This window comes from Pan paniscus, chromosome 2 (genome assembly GCF_029289425.2).
Source record: "Pan paniscus chromosome 2, NHGRI_mPanPan1-v2.0_pri, whole genome shotgun sequence".
Classification (NCBI taxonomy): Eukaryota; Metazoa; Chordata; class Mammalia; order Primates; family Hominidae; genus Pan; species Pan paniscus.
Window position 1 is genome coordinate 117,518,324 of NC_085926.1, and position 15,287 is coordinate 117,533,610.

Below are 15,287 nucleotides of genomic sequence, written 5' to 3' on the forward strand. Positions count from 1 at the left end.
CTTGAGGTCAGGAGTTTGAGACCACCCTGGACAACATAGTGAAACCTTGTCTCTACTAAAAATAAAAAATTAGCCAGGCATGATGGCACATGCCTGTAGTCCCAGCTAGTTCGGAGGCTGAGACAGGAGAATCGCTTGAACCCAGGAGGCAGAGGCTGCAGTGACCCGAGATCACGCCACTGCACTCTAGCCTGGGTGACAGGGTAAGAGACTCCATCTCAAAAAAAAAAAAAAGTTTCAAAATCTTTCTTGGCTTAGAACAGCCTAAACTCCATTTCCCACCTTTTTTCTAAGGCGATCTGTTTAGGGTAACTACTCCTAAGGTCTCGTGAGATTGTGAACAATCAAAGACGTTGTAAGACTGTGACCTTTGTATCTCATTTTAATTAGTTAACCCAATTTTTACCACTCTTAATAGGAAAGGGTAAGAATGTCTTATGAGGAAAGGAATAGGTGCACACGTTTTAGGAGGAAAAATCCATTAACTTAGTTAAGCTGTTAACTAATGTAGCTAGTTCTCAAACATGCCAGTTAATGGAGGTTTTCATATGGCTATGCTGATATTATATTACCATTTTGCAATCTTAGACAAATATAGGGTAACCAACTTGTCCTATTTGCCTGAGACTTTCCCAGTTTTAGCACCAAAAATCTTGTGCCCCAAATAAACCCTTTGGTTCTGAGCAAAGAGGATAACTGGTCACTCTAGCCAAATGAGAGCTTAATTCCTTGCTTCTCAAATTGTGGTCCTCCACAGCAGCACAGGCATCACCTGAGAGCTTGTTAGAGGTGCAGAATCTCAGATCCAAACCCCAGACCTACTGAACTTAAATCTGCATTTTTAACAAGACCCTCAAATGACTCATAGGCTTATAAGCATTTGAGAAACACTGCTTTGACTCAATTGGAAAATTCAGAATGCTTCTCAGCAAAATTATGCGAGTGACTTTTTTGTCTTCCCTTTACTGGATTTTGTCCACCCACACACCCTCGGTTCTGAGTACCCCAGAAATCTCACATTGTCCCCTTAGCTGTCCTTGGTCTCTTACGGTAATCTGCTAATAGGACCTGCCCCCTTGAAATGTTTCCTTTTCTCACTCTTGGATTTTCTTCTTTATCTTTATATCCAAATTCACCTGACCTGAGTCTACCTCTCTCTTGGTAGTCCATTAGAGGACTACGTACCTAATGTAATTAACTAATACAGGCTAATACATTTGTGGTGCCACCCCCCACCCCCCACCCCAGGAAACACATTTTCATTTTAACAGGGATCTTTTAGGAGGAAAATCGAGAAACTAGCAGGAATGGCTATGATGATGAGAATTTCAGGAGTCAATGCAGGTGAAAATCGTGGAAGAGGTAGGCTTCTTAGTACCCCTCAAATCACGTCACCATATAATAATTTATTCTATCCAAGAGCAGAGAAAACACTGAGTGAAGTTTAAGATAGTTCCATGTAACTTTGGCTTACTCCCCAAAACTGTAGGTGTGATCTGGATGTCACAAGTAAAGATTCATAGCTAATGATCAAAACAAAGAACAGTAAGGAATTCACTACGGATCTGCTTAAGTTATCTATTATCAAGGTTAATCATTATGTTTTATTAAGTAAGAAGTTTGGTTTTCACTAGAGGCTCAAGTCCCAGGGGAAAAAGAAATATGTTCAAATTTCAACTGTGAGAAAATGGCTCAGGGCTATAATTTCTCAAAAAGGGCTCTGGCTCCTTCGGTATCCTCTGTTATACTGTGATTAAAGTGAAACCCCCTTTGCAAAATTATGACTGAGACAGTGAAAGAGATCTAACTTAACTGACTCCATCTTGCTTCTAACCTCCAAGCTATCTTTGTTCATTCCTGGGTGTAGGCTGAACTAACTTTGGTAGAAACTTAGTTTATAGTTTATAGTTTAAACAAAGACGGTAACAGCCCTTTCCCAAAGCAGACCTCCTTCTTGCCGGGGGAGTAGATTGCCTTTGTAGGACTAACATTAGCCACAAGATTAAAAATTATGGTTTAGGAGTCATAAAGCTGGATGCTATGAGATTCTGACCCTCCCTAAACTGCTCCTAAGATCAGTGCTTGAGCTATTTTGCAGCCCCTGCACTTGATGGATCAGCTGGCACCACCCAGATCAATAAACTGGCTCATCTGATCTTGTGGCCCCCCAACCCAGTGCAAGAAGACAGCTTCAACTCCCTATGGTATCATCCCTGACCAATCAGCACTCCCAGCTCACTGGCTTCCCCTGACCCACCTAGTTATCCTTAAAAACTCTGCTCCCCAGATGCTTGGAGAGACTGATTTGAGTAATGATAAAACTCCAGTCTCCCGCACAGCCAGTTGTGCGTGAATTACTCTTTCTCTATTGCAATTCCCCTGTCTTGATGAATCGGCTCTATCTAGGCAGCAGGCGAGGTAAACCCCTTGGGTGGTTACAAAAGCAAGGGTCCTTTCTTTCCGAGACCAGAAATGCTTGCCTTCCACAGTAGGTACATAAACAAGGCTTTGATTCATAAATTAGTTTTTTTCCTTGTGGCAGGAATTAATTATGCATCCAATTCTCTAACTTTTTTTTTTTTAAGACAGAGTCTCTACCAGTAGGGAAATGCTCACCCTCCTCTGTAGTCTGCTTTTTTTTTTTTGAAACAGTCTTTGCTCTGTCACCAAGGCTGGAGTGCAGTGGCACCATCTCTGCTCACTGCAACCTCCGCCTCCCAGGTTCAAGTGATTCTCCTGCCTCAGCCTCCTAAGTAGCCAACACGTCCCTGGCTAATTTTTGTATTTTTAGTAGAGATGGGGTTTCACCATGTTGGGCAGGCTGGTCTCAAACTCCTGAGCTCAAGCCATCCACCCACCTTGGCCTCCCAAAGTGCTGAGCCACCACACCTGGCCCAATTCTCTAACATCTAATTTTTCAGGACTGACTGCTAGATTAGAGCTTCAAATATGCAATAAGTAAATTATCACTTTGAAAATATTAGAATATAATAGTAAGATAGCCATAGTAATAGACATTCACATACTACCTGAAAAGGATTTATGCCTCCATTGTTCTTTTTTTTTTTTTTTTGAGATGGAGTCTTGCTCTGTCACCCAGGCTGGAGTGCAGTGGTGCAATCTCGGCTCATTGCAACCTCCGCCTCCCAGGTTCAAGCAATTCTCTGCCTCAGCCTCCAGAGTAGCTGGGATTACAGGAATGCGCCACCACATCTGGCTAGTTTTTGTATTTTTAGTAGAGACGGAGTTTCGCCATGTTGGCCAGGCTGGTCTTGAACTCATGACCTCAAGTGATCTGCCTGCCTTGGCCTCCCAAAGTGCTGAGATTACAGGCATAAGCCACCATACCCAGCCCCGTTACCTTTTCAGCATACTTTCACAGGCATATATTGCTGGGTCAAGTGCAGTTAGTAGCAAGGCTACATCAAATCAAAGATGCCCCTTGGTGATTGAGAGGCTCTTTAGGTCATTATAGTGCCCCAGGATGATTGTCATGAACTTGGATTGTCAAAGAACAAGAAATGCACATTAACAGATATTTCCAGGACATCTTTAGAAACCAGTTAGAGTTTATCGTACAACTAGAGACTTAACTCCAAGAAATGAAGTGAGATACATCCCTCTTTGGTAAAATTTTCACCTAAATCAATAGCCATGTGTCTTTAAGGGCATTAAGAATCTGCCGGCCTGGAGTAAAATCAGAAAATCCCACCAACCTTTGACCGATAACGTCACTTCAGCCAGGTGTTCCCGCTTGAAAGCGTCTTTTTCATACTTCAGAACAACACACTCGTATGTGCCCTCATCAGATGGGCGCAGAGCCAGGATCACAATGGAGAGGTTATTAGTGATATCAAAGATGGTCCGGTTCCTGTACTCGGGCCATATATTCATGTCCCCAGACATCATAGTCAGCACCATTTTCTTCTCCTTTTGCCAGTAGATGCGAGTTTGTGCCAGCTCTTCAACAGAAACATTGTGACCACAGGACAGCGTTGCCACTTCTTTCACTTCCTTGGTCACGTGGATAACACCTATGGAGAGGCAAACAGAACAAGATTGTATATTTATTAAATACAGATTCCTGCACGGTCAGGAATCCAAAGTCGGCAGTAACAGAACTTAGGATGTTGTGTCTAGTGACTAAGTATCAATCCAGTTTGATTTTTGGGGTCCCCAATGCTTTTTTTCTCTTCATTTTTTAAAAATTGTGGTAAAAAACACAACAGGCTGGGCATGGTGGCTCACGCCTGCAATCCCAGCACTTTGGGAGGACAAGGCAGGCAGTGACTTGAGGTCAGGAGTTCGAGACCAGCCGGGCCAACATGGTGAAACTCTGTCTCTACTAAAAATACAAAAAATTAGCCGGGTGTGGTGGCAGGTGTAGTAATCCCAGCTACTCGGGAGGCTGAGGCAGGAGAATCACTTGAACCCAGGAGGCCGAGGTTGCAGTAAGCTGAGATTGCACCCCAGCCTGGGCAACAAGAGCAAAACTCCATCTCCAAACAAACAAACAAACAAACAAACACATAACATAACATAAAATTTATCATCTTATTGATTTTTAAGTGTACAGTTCAGTAATGTTAAGTATATTCACATTGTTGTGAAACAGATCTCTAGAAATTTTCATTTTGCAAATCTGAAACTCTATGCCCATTAAACAACTCCCCTCTCCCCCTCTCCCCTCAGCCTCTGGCAATTGCCATTCTGTTTGTTTGTATGAATTTGGCTACTTTAAATATCTCATAGAAATAGAATCATACAGTAACAGCCTGTTTATGATTGGCTTATTTCACTTAGCATGATGCACTCAAGGTTCATTCACTTTGTAGCATATGATAGGATTTCCTTCCTTTGGAATGGTAATGATATGATCATAAGGATAATGAATAATATTACACACACACACATACCCCACAGTTTGTTTGCCCATTCATCTGTAGATGGACATTTGGCTTACTTCCCACCTCCTGGCTACTGTGCTGCTATGAACATGGGTGTGCAAATATCTCTTCAAGACCCTGCTTTCAATTCTTATGGATATATGGAATTTTGGGGTCATATGGTAGTTCTATTTTTAATTTTCTGAGGAACCTCAATAGTGTTTTCTATAGCAGTTGCACCTGCAATGCTTGTTAAAGGTTTTGGAAGTCACTATCTAGAAAAACTAAATGTGATTGCATAAAAAACAAATTTGGTTTTGAAAACAATGAAGATAAATCACTAAAATCAGACTCATGGACCAATCATTATAACATAACCTATCCCCTTTTTCTTGAGAATTTTCCAATGACATGCAAGATTTAGGAGCATATGAGCCTTCTCTCACAGCAGGCAATTTTTAGTCCTATTACTTCTTATTTGGTTTACCTAACACAATACCACCCCCAAGAGAAGTCAGTCCTGACTAAGGTTCTGGGTACAGTGGTGGTGGAGGAGGGCAAGGTGCTGCTGCCCACCTCTGTCTAGATAGCCTATATTGAATTACTCTTCATACTATTTCCTTTTTTTGCTTCCTCTGTGGTGGCTCTATGGAGGGGAGAGGTGCTATGTCATTTAATCCCCCAACAACCCCACAAGATATGTATTATTTTCCCCATTTTGCAGCTGAGACAACTGAGAGATTGAGAGGTTCAGGAAGTCTAGGACAGGGCAGGTCAGCCTGAGATTCCAAGGGCCTATGATTCTGCAGTCATGACGAAGAATAAGGGAGGGAGATGAGGTCAACTAAGAAGAAAAAAGAGGGCCATACTTTAAATAGGTAGGGAATATAATCAATCTTCATTATTCATGAATTCTCACTTACAGAAGGCCTCCTTCTTGGCTCTGTTGCCTGGTCACTTGATTAGGTAATTTTCAGCTACTACTGCCTTGAGAAATAAGGAAGAATTTCACTGTAAAGACCTAGTCTCTGATGCTCACTGCCTTTTCCCTTGCGTTTCTCCTACAGCCCCTCTCCCCACAATCACGTGATGCAACCACACACACACACACACACACACACACACAGAGATATGCACATGTACACGCATTCATTTAAACTACAGAACTGCATTTAACCATGGGAAAAATCTAAGAATAAATTTTATCCAGATTAAGTGAGCTAAAGACAATCCATTTCATGTGACTTCAGTGGCGTGGCACAGGAATAAAACCTTCATCTGTCACCTAAATACACATCCTGATTCCTCCCCTTTTCACTTGAGTGACTTAGGATTTAAAGCTCTCAGGACTGCCTACTTCCCTACCTACCTTAAAGGCAACCATGACTAAGTGCACCCTGCTAACATCCTTGCCTAGAGGCTCCTGGTTGTTGGTATAGAAAGAACATGGGCTTTTTTCATTCAATAAAATCCACAGTAGTTGTGTGACCTTAAGCAACTTACTTTACTTCTCTGAACCCCAGTCTTCACATTGGTTATTATGAAGATTAAATGAGATAATTTATGGCAAGCACATACTGTAATTCAAGGCCTAGACCCACACCAAATATGAATCCCATTCTCCTTTCTCCAAGGGGGTGGGAAATTTACTAACTTCTAAGGCTTTTGATTTCGTCTTTGGACAATTTGACTGAGGAAGTTTTGCTTTGCTTTATGTTGAAGTCTGTTTCCCTCTAGCTTCTACATGCATTACAAAACACATCTCATTCTTCTTATGTAACAAGACTTGCAGATATCTGAGGATACTTATATCCTCTCTCAGACAGTTCTGCAGGTTCCCATCTGCCCCTGTTCCTTATTGATGTACTGAAAGTGAGTACCCTCACTTTCCTCACTACACAGTTTGATTTGTGTGTATATTTTTTTGAGAGAGCAAAGTCACTAAATCTAGCATTCCAGACATCCACTGTGTGATTGGCTCAGAGTAGAACCGGGTTGTCACTTCCTTTACCTAAATCTATGTTTGCAGCCTAAAGTTGAATTCAATATATTAGCAGCCACCTTACACCTTTGATATAACTATTGATATACTGACAAGCAAATTGCCTTATTTTTCCACCTACACATACCACTGTGTGCTGCTCCTACATCCAGTTCAACACCCCACCAAATGGGTAAAGCTCTTCCAGTGACGTTATCTTTCAAGAGTTATCCAGAATCTTCCCCTTCCCTGCATCTCCATAAGACGACACATCTTTCTTTCTTTTTTCTTTTTCTTTTTCTTTTTTTTTTTGAGACAGAGTCTTGTTCTTTTGCCCAGGCTGGAGTGAAGTGGCGCGATCTCAGCTCACTGCAACCTCCACCCCCAGGTTCAAGCAGTTCTCCTGCCTCAGCCTCCTGAGTAGCTGGGATTACAGGCGCCCACCATCATGCCCAACTAATTTTTGTATTTTTAGTAGAGACAGGGTTTCCACCATGTTTGCCAGGCTGGTCTCAAACTCCTGATCTCAGGTGATCCTCCCACCTCAGCCTCCCAAAATGCTGGGATTACAAGTGTGAGCCACCACGCCTAGCATGACGAGACATCGTGAGCATTCAGAAATATGGAAAGGCACCTGCTTGTCTTATGTATATAGCCAGATGCCTATGGGCCAGGAGTTGGGGACAGAGACAGGGATCCCTAGTGAGCGAGAAAGTCCACTGGTCCCCTGAGAAGACCTGAATATAAGGGCCAACCATGGGTTAAACAATGTGCTCAGCCCCAGGGGATATGAAAGTCATAGTAAGGAATGTGAGATCTGGAAGGGACTTCCATGATCATTCATTCTCGTGGCCTTATCTTACAAATGAGGAAACTGAGCTGAGGAAAAGAAACTGCCCCAGTTTTACACATTTTTTTCTTTCTGGCCCAGGCTTTTAGGGCCATTCTTCTTGTTTACCGATTTCTTCAGTTTTAGGCCACAGTCAGTAAGTTAAGCCAACACTGTCCCCACCCACCCCAATCCAGCCCTACCACTGAGCCCTTTTGCTATAAGAAACAGAGTCCCAGGCCGGGCATCGTGGCTCAAGCCTGTAATCCCAGCACTTTGGGAGGCTGAGGTGGGCAGATCACGAGGTCAGGAGTTTGAGACCAGCCTGGTCAACATGGTGAAACCCCATCTCTACTAAAAATACAAAAAAATTAGCCGGGCATGTTGGGACACACCTGTAATCCCAGCTACTTAGGAGGCTGAGGCAGGAGAATCACTTGAACCTGGGAGGCAGAGGTTGCAGTGAGCCAAGATCACACCACTGCACTCCAGCTTGGGTGACAGAGTGAGACTCCGTCTCAAAATAAATAAATAAATAAATAAATAAGAAACAGAGTCCCTTTCTTTCCAGGCCTGATTGATCCCATGGTTCCAGGCTGAAATGACTCCCATGCTTATACCTTTGGACTATTTCTACCATCTTCAGGTACCCTAAATGGATCCTATATCCTGCCTTTATCTCTTTGGCTATCTGCAGTCCATGCCATACAATTACCCTCCAGCCTGGATTTGCTAAAAGAGTTTTTATTTAAAATATTCTGTTCATTTCTCCATCCACATAGCCAAGAAATATCGGCATATCAATATCTAAACTAGTCTCTGTGTCAATAGCACCAAAATTCCTTAGCAGGCTGTATTTTCTGATTTTTGGTTTAGGAGGCATGGTCATTCTTCCTAGGCTCTTGTAGGACCTAAAAGCAGCATCCCTCTAAGGCCCCAGTGCCCCCTGCCCAGTGCTGTCGTACTGTGCCTTCTGGGCCCTGTATCCCCTGGAGCCACACAGATCCCCTTAGGGAGACCCATGTCTAGGGACTTCATTTCCAAGCCCTCTCTCTTCTTAGATAGCAGGATCATGGGGCACTAGCACCTTTCCATCTCACCAGCCATTCTCAGGCCTCTGTCAGACTGGATACGGCCCCACCACAGCACTGAACAAGAGAGTTTTGTGATGGTGGGTATTTGCATAGCAAAGTGAGGTAATGCAGAAAGGTCCAGGCACCTCTTCAGCAATTGTGTGGAATGTTGCCAGTCCCTGCTTTAGGGAATATAACTGAAAGAAAGGAAGAAATAAAAAGACATACTTGAAGGGAGCATATTTCAAAGTGAAGCTATATTAGCTAAAGATCAAATGACAACCCAGACACTCCTAGTGTTGCAAGGAAAGCAAAATGAGACGTAGAAGGAACATGGGCTATCCATCTCCATTGACTTGGATTCTAGTCCCAGCTCAGCCACTTGCTGTTTCATCTGTTTCTTCATCTCTAAATAGGTATGACACCTACCCCTTGGGATCACTGGAAAATTCAGTTCAATTAAATGATATAAATAAAAAGTCCCAAGGACATAGCAGGTCTTCTGTAAGAGTTTCCATTTTTCTTTCTCCCTCCTCCCACTGCCAACTCTTACCTTTCATTTCACTCAAGGGTTATGTCAGATATATAGCACTCTGGTCTTGCTATGGGCCAGACAGACAGCAACTCACTTGTCTGGGCCTCCCAATAATAGGGTCTTTCCCCACCGAACTATTCGTTCCCAGCCAAAAAGAATCCAATATCTCTCACTGATTTTGGTATGCGGTGATGTTAGCAAAAGTGAAAGCATAGCTGAAAGAGAGACTATCTAATTTCGGTGATGGCTTCTGAGGAGTTTTTGTCCAGCCTTCTGAGTAGAAGAGTGAGGAAGAACAGGACTAAAAAGAGGAACCCAAAATCTTCTGAAGAATTTGGAAATTCACACAGGAACCCAGTTTTCGGGATTCCACCACACAGAGACAGAAAACAGTCGTTATAAATTTGCCCAACAGATTTATATCAGTTTTGTCTGTTTTAGGGACTCCGTCACACACGGACAAAAAGCAGTTGAAACGGAAATGTCTCTAACGATTTTGTCTGCTTCAGTGACTGGCGGGGAAAGTCAGCGCCTGGAAATCTCAATATTACTGTCTCAAACCTGGTTGAACTTCTGAGCTTGCTTTGCCATTTTTGAATGGGCATTGTAACACCTACCCAACCCAGTGGGTGCAAGGATTCAAAATGAGATACTGCTCATAAAAGTCCTCCACAGTACCTAGGACATTAGAGGGAGCCAGTGTCTTCCCCAGAGATCCACACAGTTCAGGTCCCACTTTGCTCACATCTACTCTCGTGGCCCCTTGTCAAAGAGGCCTTCCCTGACTCTCCTTGAACAGCGCCATCCTCCCTGCCCCCCTCCATCCTGCTACTCTTTGGTCTCTTTGCCTGATTTGTTTCTCTTCAGGCTTGTCTCCAGCTGATATATATTTTTACAACTGTGATGTATATTTACAGGTATATGTGATACATAATTACGTATGGAGCTATGGAGCAGAGGCTTCCTCCTTTGTTCACTGCCATATCTGCAGTGTCTAGAACAGGGCCTGGCCCATAGTAGGTGCTCAGTAAATACTTGCTGAATGCATGTCTAGGCATGAGGAAATGAGGTCTGGCTCCATCCACTGTGTATTAGAATTATAACCTTGAGCAAGCTGGGTAACCTCTCTGGGCTTCAGGTTCCATCTCTGTAAAACAGTCATAATACTATTGCTATGATTTGAATGTGTCCCCTAAAGGTTTTGTGTTGGAAATTTAATTCCGGGTGCAACAGTGTTGAGAACTGGGACTGTTAAAAGGTGATTAGGTCATGGAGACTCTGCCATCATGGATGGATTAATGCCATTTTCTTGGGAGTGGGTTCACTACAGCAGGAGTGACTTCCTTATAAAGGATGGTTTTGGCCTCCTTCCTACTCTGTCTTGGGCGTGCTCTCCTGCCTTTCTATCCTCTGCCATGGGATGATGCAGCAAGAAGGTCCTCATCAGATGTGAGCCCCTTGACCTTGGACTTCCCAGCCTCCAGAACAGTAAGAAATAAATCTCTGTTCTTTCTAAATTACCCAATGTCAGGTATTCTGTTATAGCAGCACAAAACAGACCGAGATAACTATCTTCCCTGCTTCACATAATTATCACAGCGATCACAGGATACCAGATGTAAAGTGCTTTCTTAACTTTAGAATGCTCTACAGATTTTTAATGGGGCTGTTCTTTCTCATGCACAACAGCCTGCTTTGCTGAACCACACCCCCACAGGACCAGCATCACCATGGTAACTGGCTGATTCTTGAACTGAGTTCAGTGCCCATAGCTGGCATGGGGAGCCCCTCCTGCACCTCTACCCAGCAGCAGTCAGAAAGGGCCAGAGGCTGTGAAAGGAGGCGGAGAGAAGGCAGAGATGGACGGCAACGCTGCTCGCCTTCTGGCGAATGCATGGAAACTGCCCACCTGTAGGGCACAATAGAGACACTCAACACTGCTGGCCTCAGCCTCTGCCTCTCCTGACCCCTTGGCCACCCTCCTGCTCTGACCACTTCAAGTCTGGACTGCTAGCCACACAGGAGAGGAAGCTATTTGCCAACAAGAGTAGAGACCAAGAATTTTAGACAAATAATGGACCTCTCGTCCGGGCGTGGTGGCTCACGCCTGTAATCCCAGCACTTTGGGAGGCCGAGGCAGGCGGATCAGGAGCTCGAAGATCATCCTGGCTAATACAGTGAAACCCTGTCTCTACTAAAAATACAAAAAAAAAAATTAGCCAGGCGTGGTGGCGGGCTGATTTTTGTGTGCAGGACTTTTACGAGCTGTAGTCCCAGCTACTCGGGAGGCTGAGGCAGGAGAATGGCGTGAAGCCGGGAGGCGGAGCTTGCTGTGAGCCAGAGATTGTGCCACTGCACTCCAGCTTGGGCGACAGAGCAAGATTCTGTCTCAAAAAAAAAAAAAAAAAAAAAAAAAAGGACCTCTCAAGGGCTCAATCTAGGCCAGGCACCCGTAATCCCAGCACTTTGGGAGCTGGCCAAGGCGGGTGGATTGCTTGAGCCCAGGAGATCGAGACAAGCCTAGGCAACATAGCAAAAACCCCATCGCTACAAAAAGAAAAAATAGATCTCAATCTACAACAGAATATTATTTCAGAATATTATTTGGCCGTAAAAGCGAATGGAGTACTAAGACATACGCAACATGGATGAACCTGAAAGACATAATGCTAAATGAAAGAAAATAGTCACGAAACGCCACATATTGTAAGAAATGTCCAGAATATTCTTTCTTACCTGGATTCTGGAAAAAAAGGAAGAGAAAAGAAATGTCTAGAACAGGCAAATTCATAGAGACAGAGAGTAAATTAGTGGTTACGAGGAGATGGGGTACAGGGGAATGAGGAGTAGCTGCAAATAGGCGCAGGTTTCTTTCTGGGATGATGATTTCCATCATCATCCAGAACATTTCGTTCTGGAATTCGATAGTGATGGTGGTTTCACAACATTGCAAATATACTAAAACCCACTGAATTGTACACTTTATTTATTTATTTATTTATTTATTTATTTACTGAGGCAGAGTCTCACTCTGTTGCCCATGCTGGAGTGCAGTGGCATGATCTTGGCTCACAGCAACCCCCGCCTCCAGGGTTCAAAAGATTCTCCTGCCTCAGCCTCCTGAGTAGCTAGGATTAAAGGCACGGGCCACCTTGTGTGGTTAATTTTTGCATTTTTAGTAGAGACAGGGTTTTACCATGTTGGCCAGGCTGGTCTCAAACTCCTGACCTCAGGTGATCCACCCACCTCGGCCTCCCAAAATGCTGGGATTACAGGAGTGAGCCACCGTGCCTGGCTGAATTGTATACTTTAAAACGTTGAATTTTATGTCATTGCAAATAAAACAGGAAGGGAAAAAAAGAATCCATACTAGGAAGACCTGAGTCTTCCCCACCCTCTCCATGCAGCCTGGAGGCCTGGAGGATGCAGTGGCCAGTCTGCAGTGCCCCTCCCAGGGAGTTCAACCTCAGCAGCCGTTAGAGAGGCTGCCCTCGCAGGGGTCTGGGAGCTGCATCACCACTGCTGGTGGAGAAGGGAGAGAAGCAGTTGACACAACATCTTTTAACTCACCAAATGACGGGACATACATGATCTCCCTGGAAACACAAGTGTGCTTTTTAAATAAACATTTTCCCTGACTACGAAATAAACATTCTTAGAAAGAATGGAAGATATAGAAAAGCGTGAAAGTCACCTATTGTCTCACCACCTGGAGATTTTACCGTTCCTGGTTTGTGCACACTCTTCCAACAGGAGTGACCCTCCTCTAAATGTTTGATTAGGTGAACTAGCACCGACAGGGCTGGTGTCAGCCCTGGGCTAGGTGCTAGCCACACAAAGGAGACAGGCAGAGCTGCCTCTGGCAGCCACAGGCTTGAGAACTGTGTCTCCTGGTGTTCACACTGTTCCTGACTTTTCCCCCTGTTTAGACCCTGCTCATATACTCTGTACCATCTGATCCTTACTTTTTCTCTTTCTAAACAGTATTTATATCCTTAAAATGCTCAGGGACTTGAACAGCTGTTGTCAGGGTGATGATGGCAACAATCACTGCTCATGGGACCCCTGGGCCAGCAGCATAGCGGTGTGTGTTGCAGGGAGAGGAGGATGTGTTCTGTGAATGGTGGCACTTTGGGGTATTCTCTTTTCTCCTAGCTCTGAGTTCTCAGACTATAAACTTATAGGCAATGCTTTTCCTACATCTCTTGCCTCCTCCTACAGGAGGCCTTTCCCCTCTCCTTAGACCTGACCCTCTCTTAAAGGACTCTAGCTCTGAAGGAAAAGCTGCCCACATTGGTCCCTCTGAGGGCTGCCCTGTTAGAGCCTCTGCCTTACTGCCACCAGTTGCTGGACTATAAAGTCAGGCATTTCTGCCTCCATAGACAGTGCCTGCAGGCCTAGAGGGGGAGAGGAGCCTGGCTGGTTCCACCCTGTGCATGAAAGAGGAGTCCCTTCCCCTGGGCATCAGTGGCTGGGCAGGAGGAGAGGGGGAACACCTCTGCCATGGTGTGGCAGGGGAGGAAGGCCTAGTGTGGCAAATCTCTGCCCTGAATAAAGCCCTCTATAATCCTACTCCACTGTATTCACTGAATCTCACCTCCCACAGACCATGCACAGCTCACACCTACACTCCCGTTGAGCAGTCCTCACTAATTTTACATGGTACACACTCTCCAACCCATCAACTTCCTTCTGATCCAATTCTTTTCATTAAAGACATCATCAGTTACTGTAAGTTACTGAAATAACCTCCTAATAGGTTTTGCACAGTCACTGTGGCTGCCCTACAAGCCACTGTGTTCTTCAGTAACACTTTTTTCCTTTTAAAGTTATTTACACCTTTACTACTGAAACTCAAAGTGTATGGTGGAGCAGCATCAGCATCACCTAGGTGCTTCTTAGAAATGCAGAATCTCAGGCCCCATCCTAGACCCACCTAAGCAGAAACAGCATTTAAAAAACTATATAGACTTTATTTTTTAGAGCTGCTTTAGGTTCATTGAAAAATTGAATGTAAAGTACAGAGGATTTCCATATACCCCCTCCCCACATATTCACAGCTTCTGCCACTGTCTACATCCTGCGCCAGGGCAGTACACTTGTTACAATCAATGAACCTACATTAACACATCATTACCACCCCAAATCTAGAGTTCACGATAGGGGTCACTCCTGGTATTGCATATTCTATGGATTTGGGCAAATTTATAATGACTTATATCTATCATTACAGTATTATGCAAAATAGATTCACTTCTCTAAAAACTTCCCTGTGCTAGAAACTGCAATTTAGCAAAACCCCCAGGCTATTGGTATGTGTAAAGAGTGAACAGAGCTGGGGTAGACCACACCACTCTCCTGGGTAAAGCCCTTCCAGCTTCTTGAATAACATGCGGATTCATGACTGTAACTCACAAGTGCTGCGGGGTCCGGTTCTTGCTCACCGGGCCAGTCCCTCCTCTGCTACTTCCCAGCTCACTGCCCCTTCTTGCTGGCAGAGGAAGACAGCACTTCCTCAGGCAGTGCCTGTGCCCTGCCTTCAAAGCACGTGGCTTTGTTTGTTGGCCACACTTTAACACATTCATTTGAGTGGCTATTGGATTACTTTTCCTCTTTCCAATGATAGTAAATTTCACAAATGCAAGAGCCATGTCCCCAGGACCAAGAAAAGTCTCTTGGTTTTAGGAGATGCTCATGTTTGTTGAATTAATAAATGATTAAACAAAAGAATGAACACCTGTGCCAGCCTCATCCTTACCTTTGTGCCTTTGTCCAGGCTGTTGCCCTGACCAGAATTCTCTCTCCATCATCCATCTGCCTCTGTAAAGCCTGCCCTCCTTCCTGCAGCCCAGTCTGTTACCCACTTTCCCAGATCTTGGGCTCCTACAATCAGGGCAAAGCATTTCATTGCTCTTTGCTTGTTCTACATGGGTTAGCTTTGCATTTCCCCAACTAACATATGCAGACCTCTTTGAGTGCAGGA

The 15,287-nt window shown here is 44.3% G+C and overlaps 1 protein-coding gene across 2 annotated transcripts in view; it reads right to left on the reverse strand.

Annotated features, from left to right (window-relative positions):
• Positions 1 to 15,287, reverse strand: part of CD80 (CD80 molecule) — a 36,647-nt gene that overhangs the window by 15,186 nt on the left and 6,174 nt on the right. For both annotated transcript variants that reach the window (XM_003825146.5, XM_055110331.2), the window contains exon 3: positions 3,717 to 4,034. In XM_003825146.5, the coding sequence (XP_003825194.1) occupies positions 3,717 to 4,034 (318 nt within the window). The remainder of the gene's footprint in view (positions 1 to 3,716; positions 4,035 to 15,287) is intronic.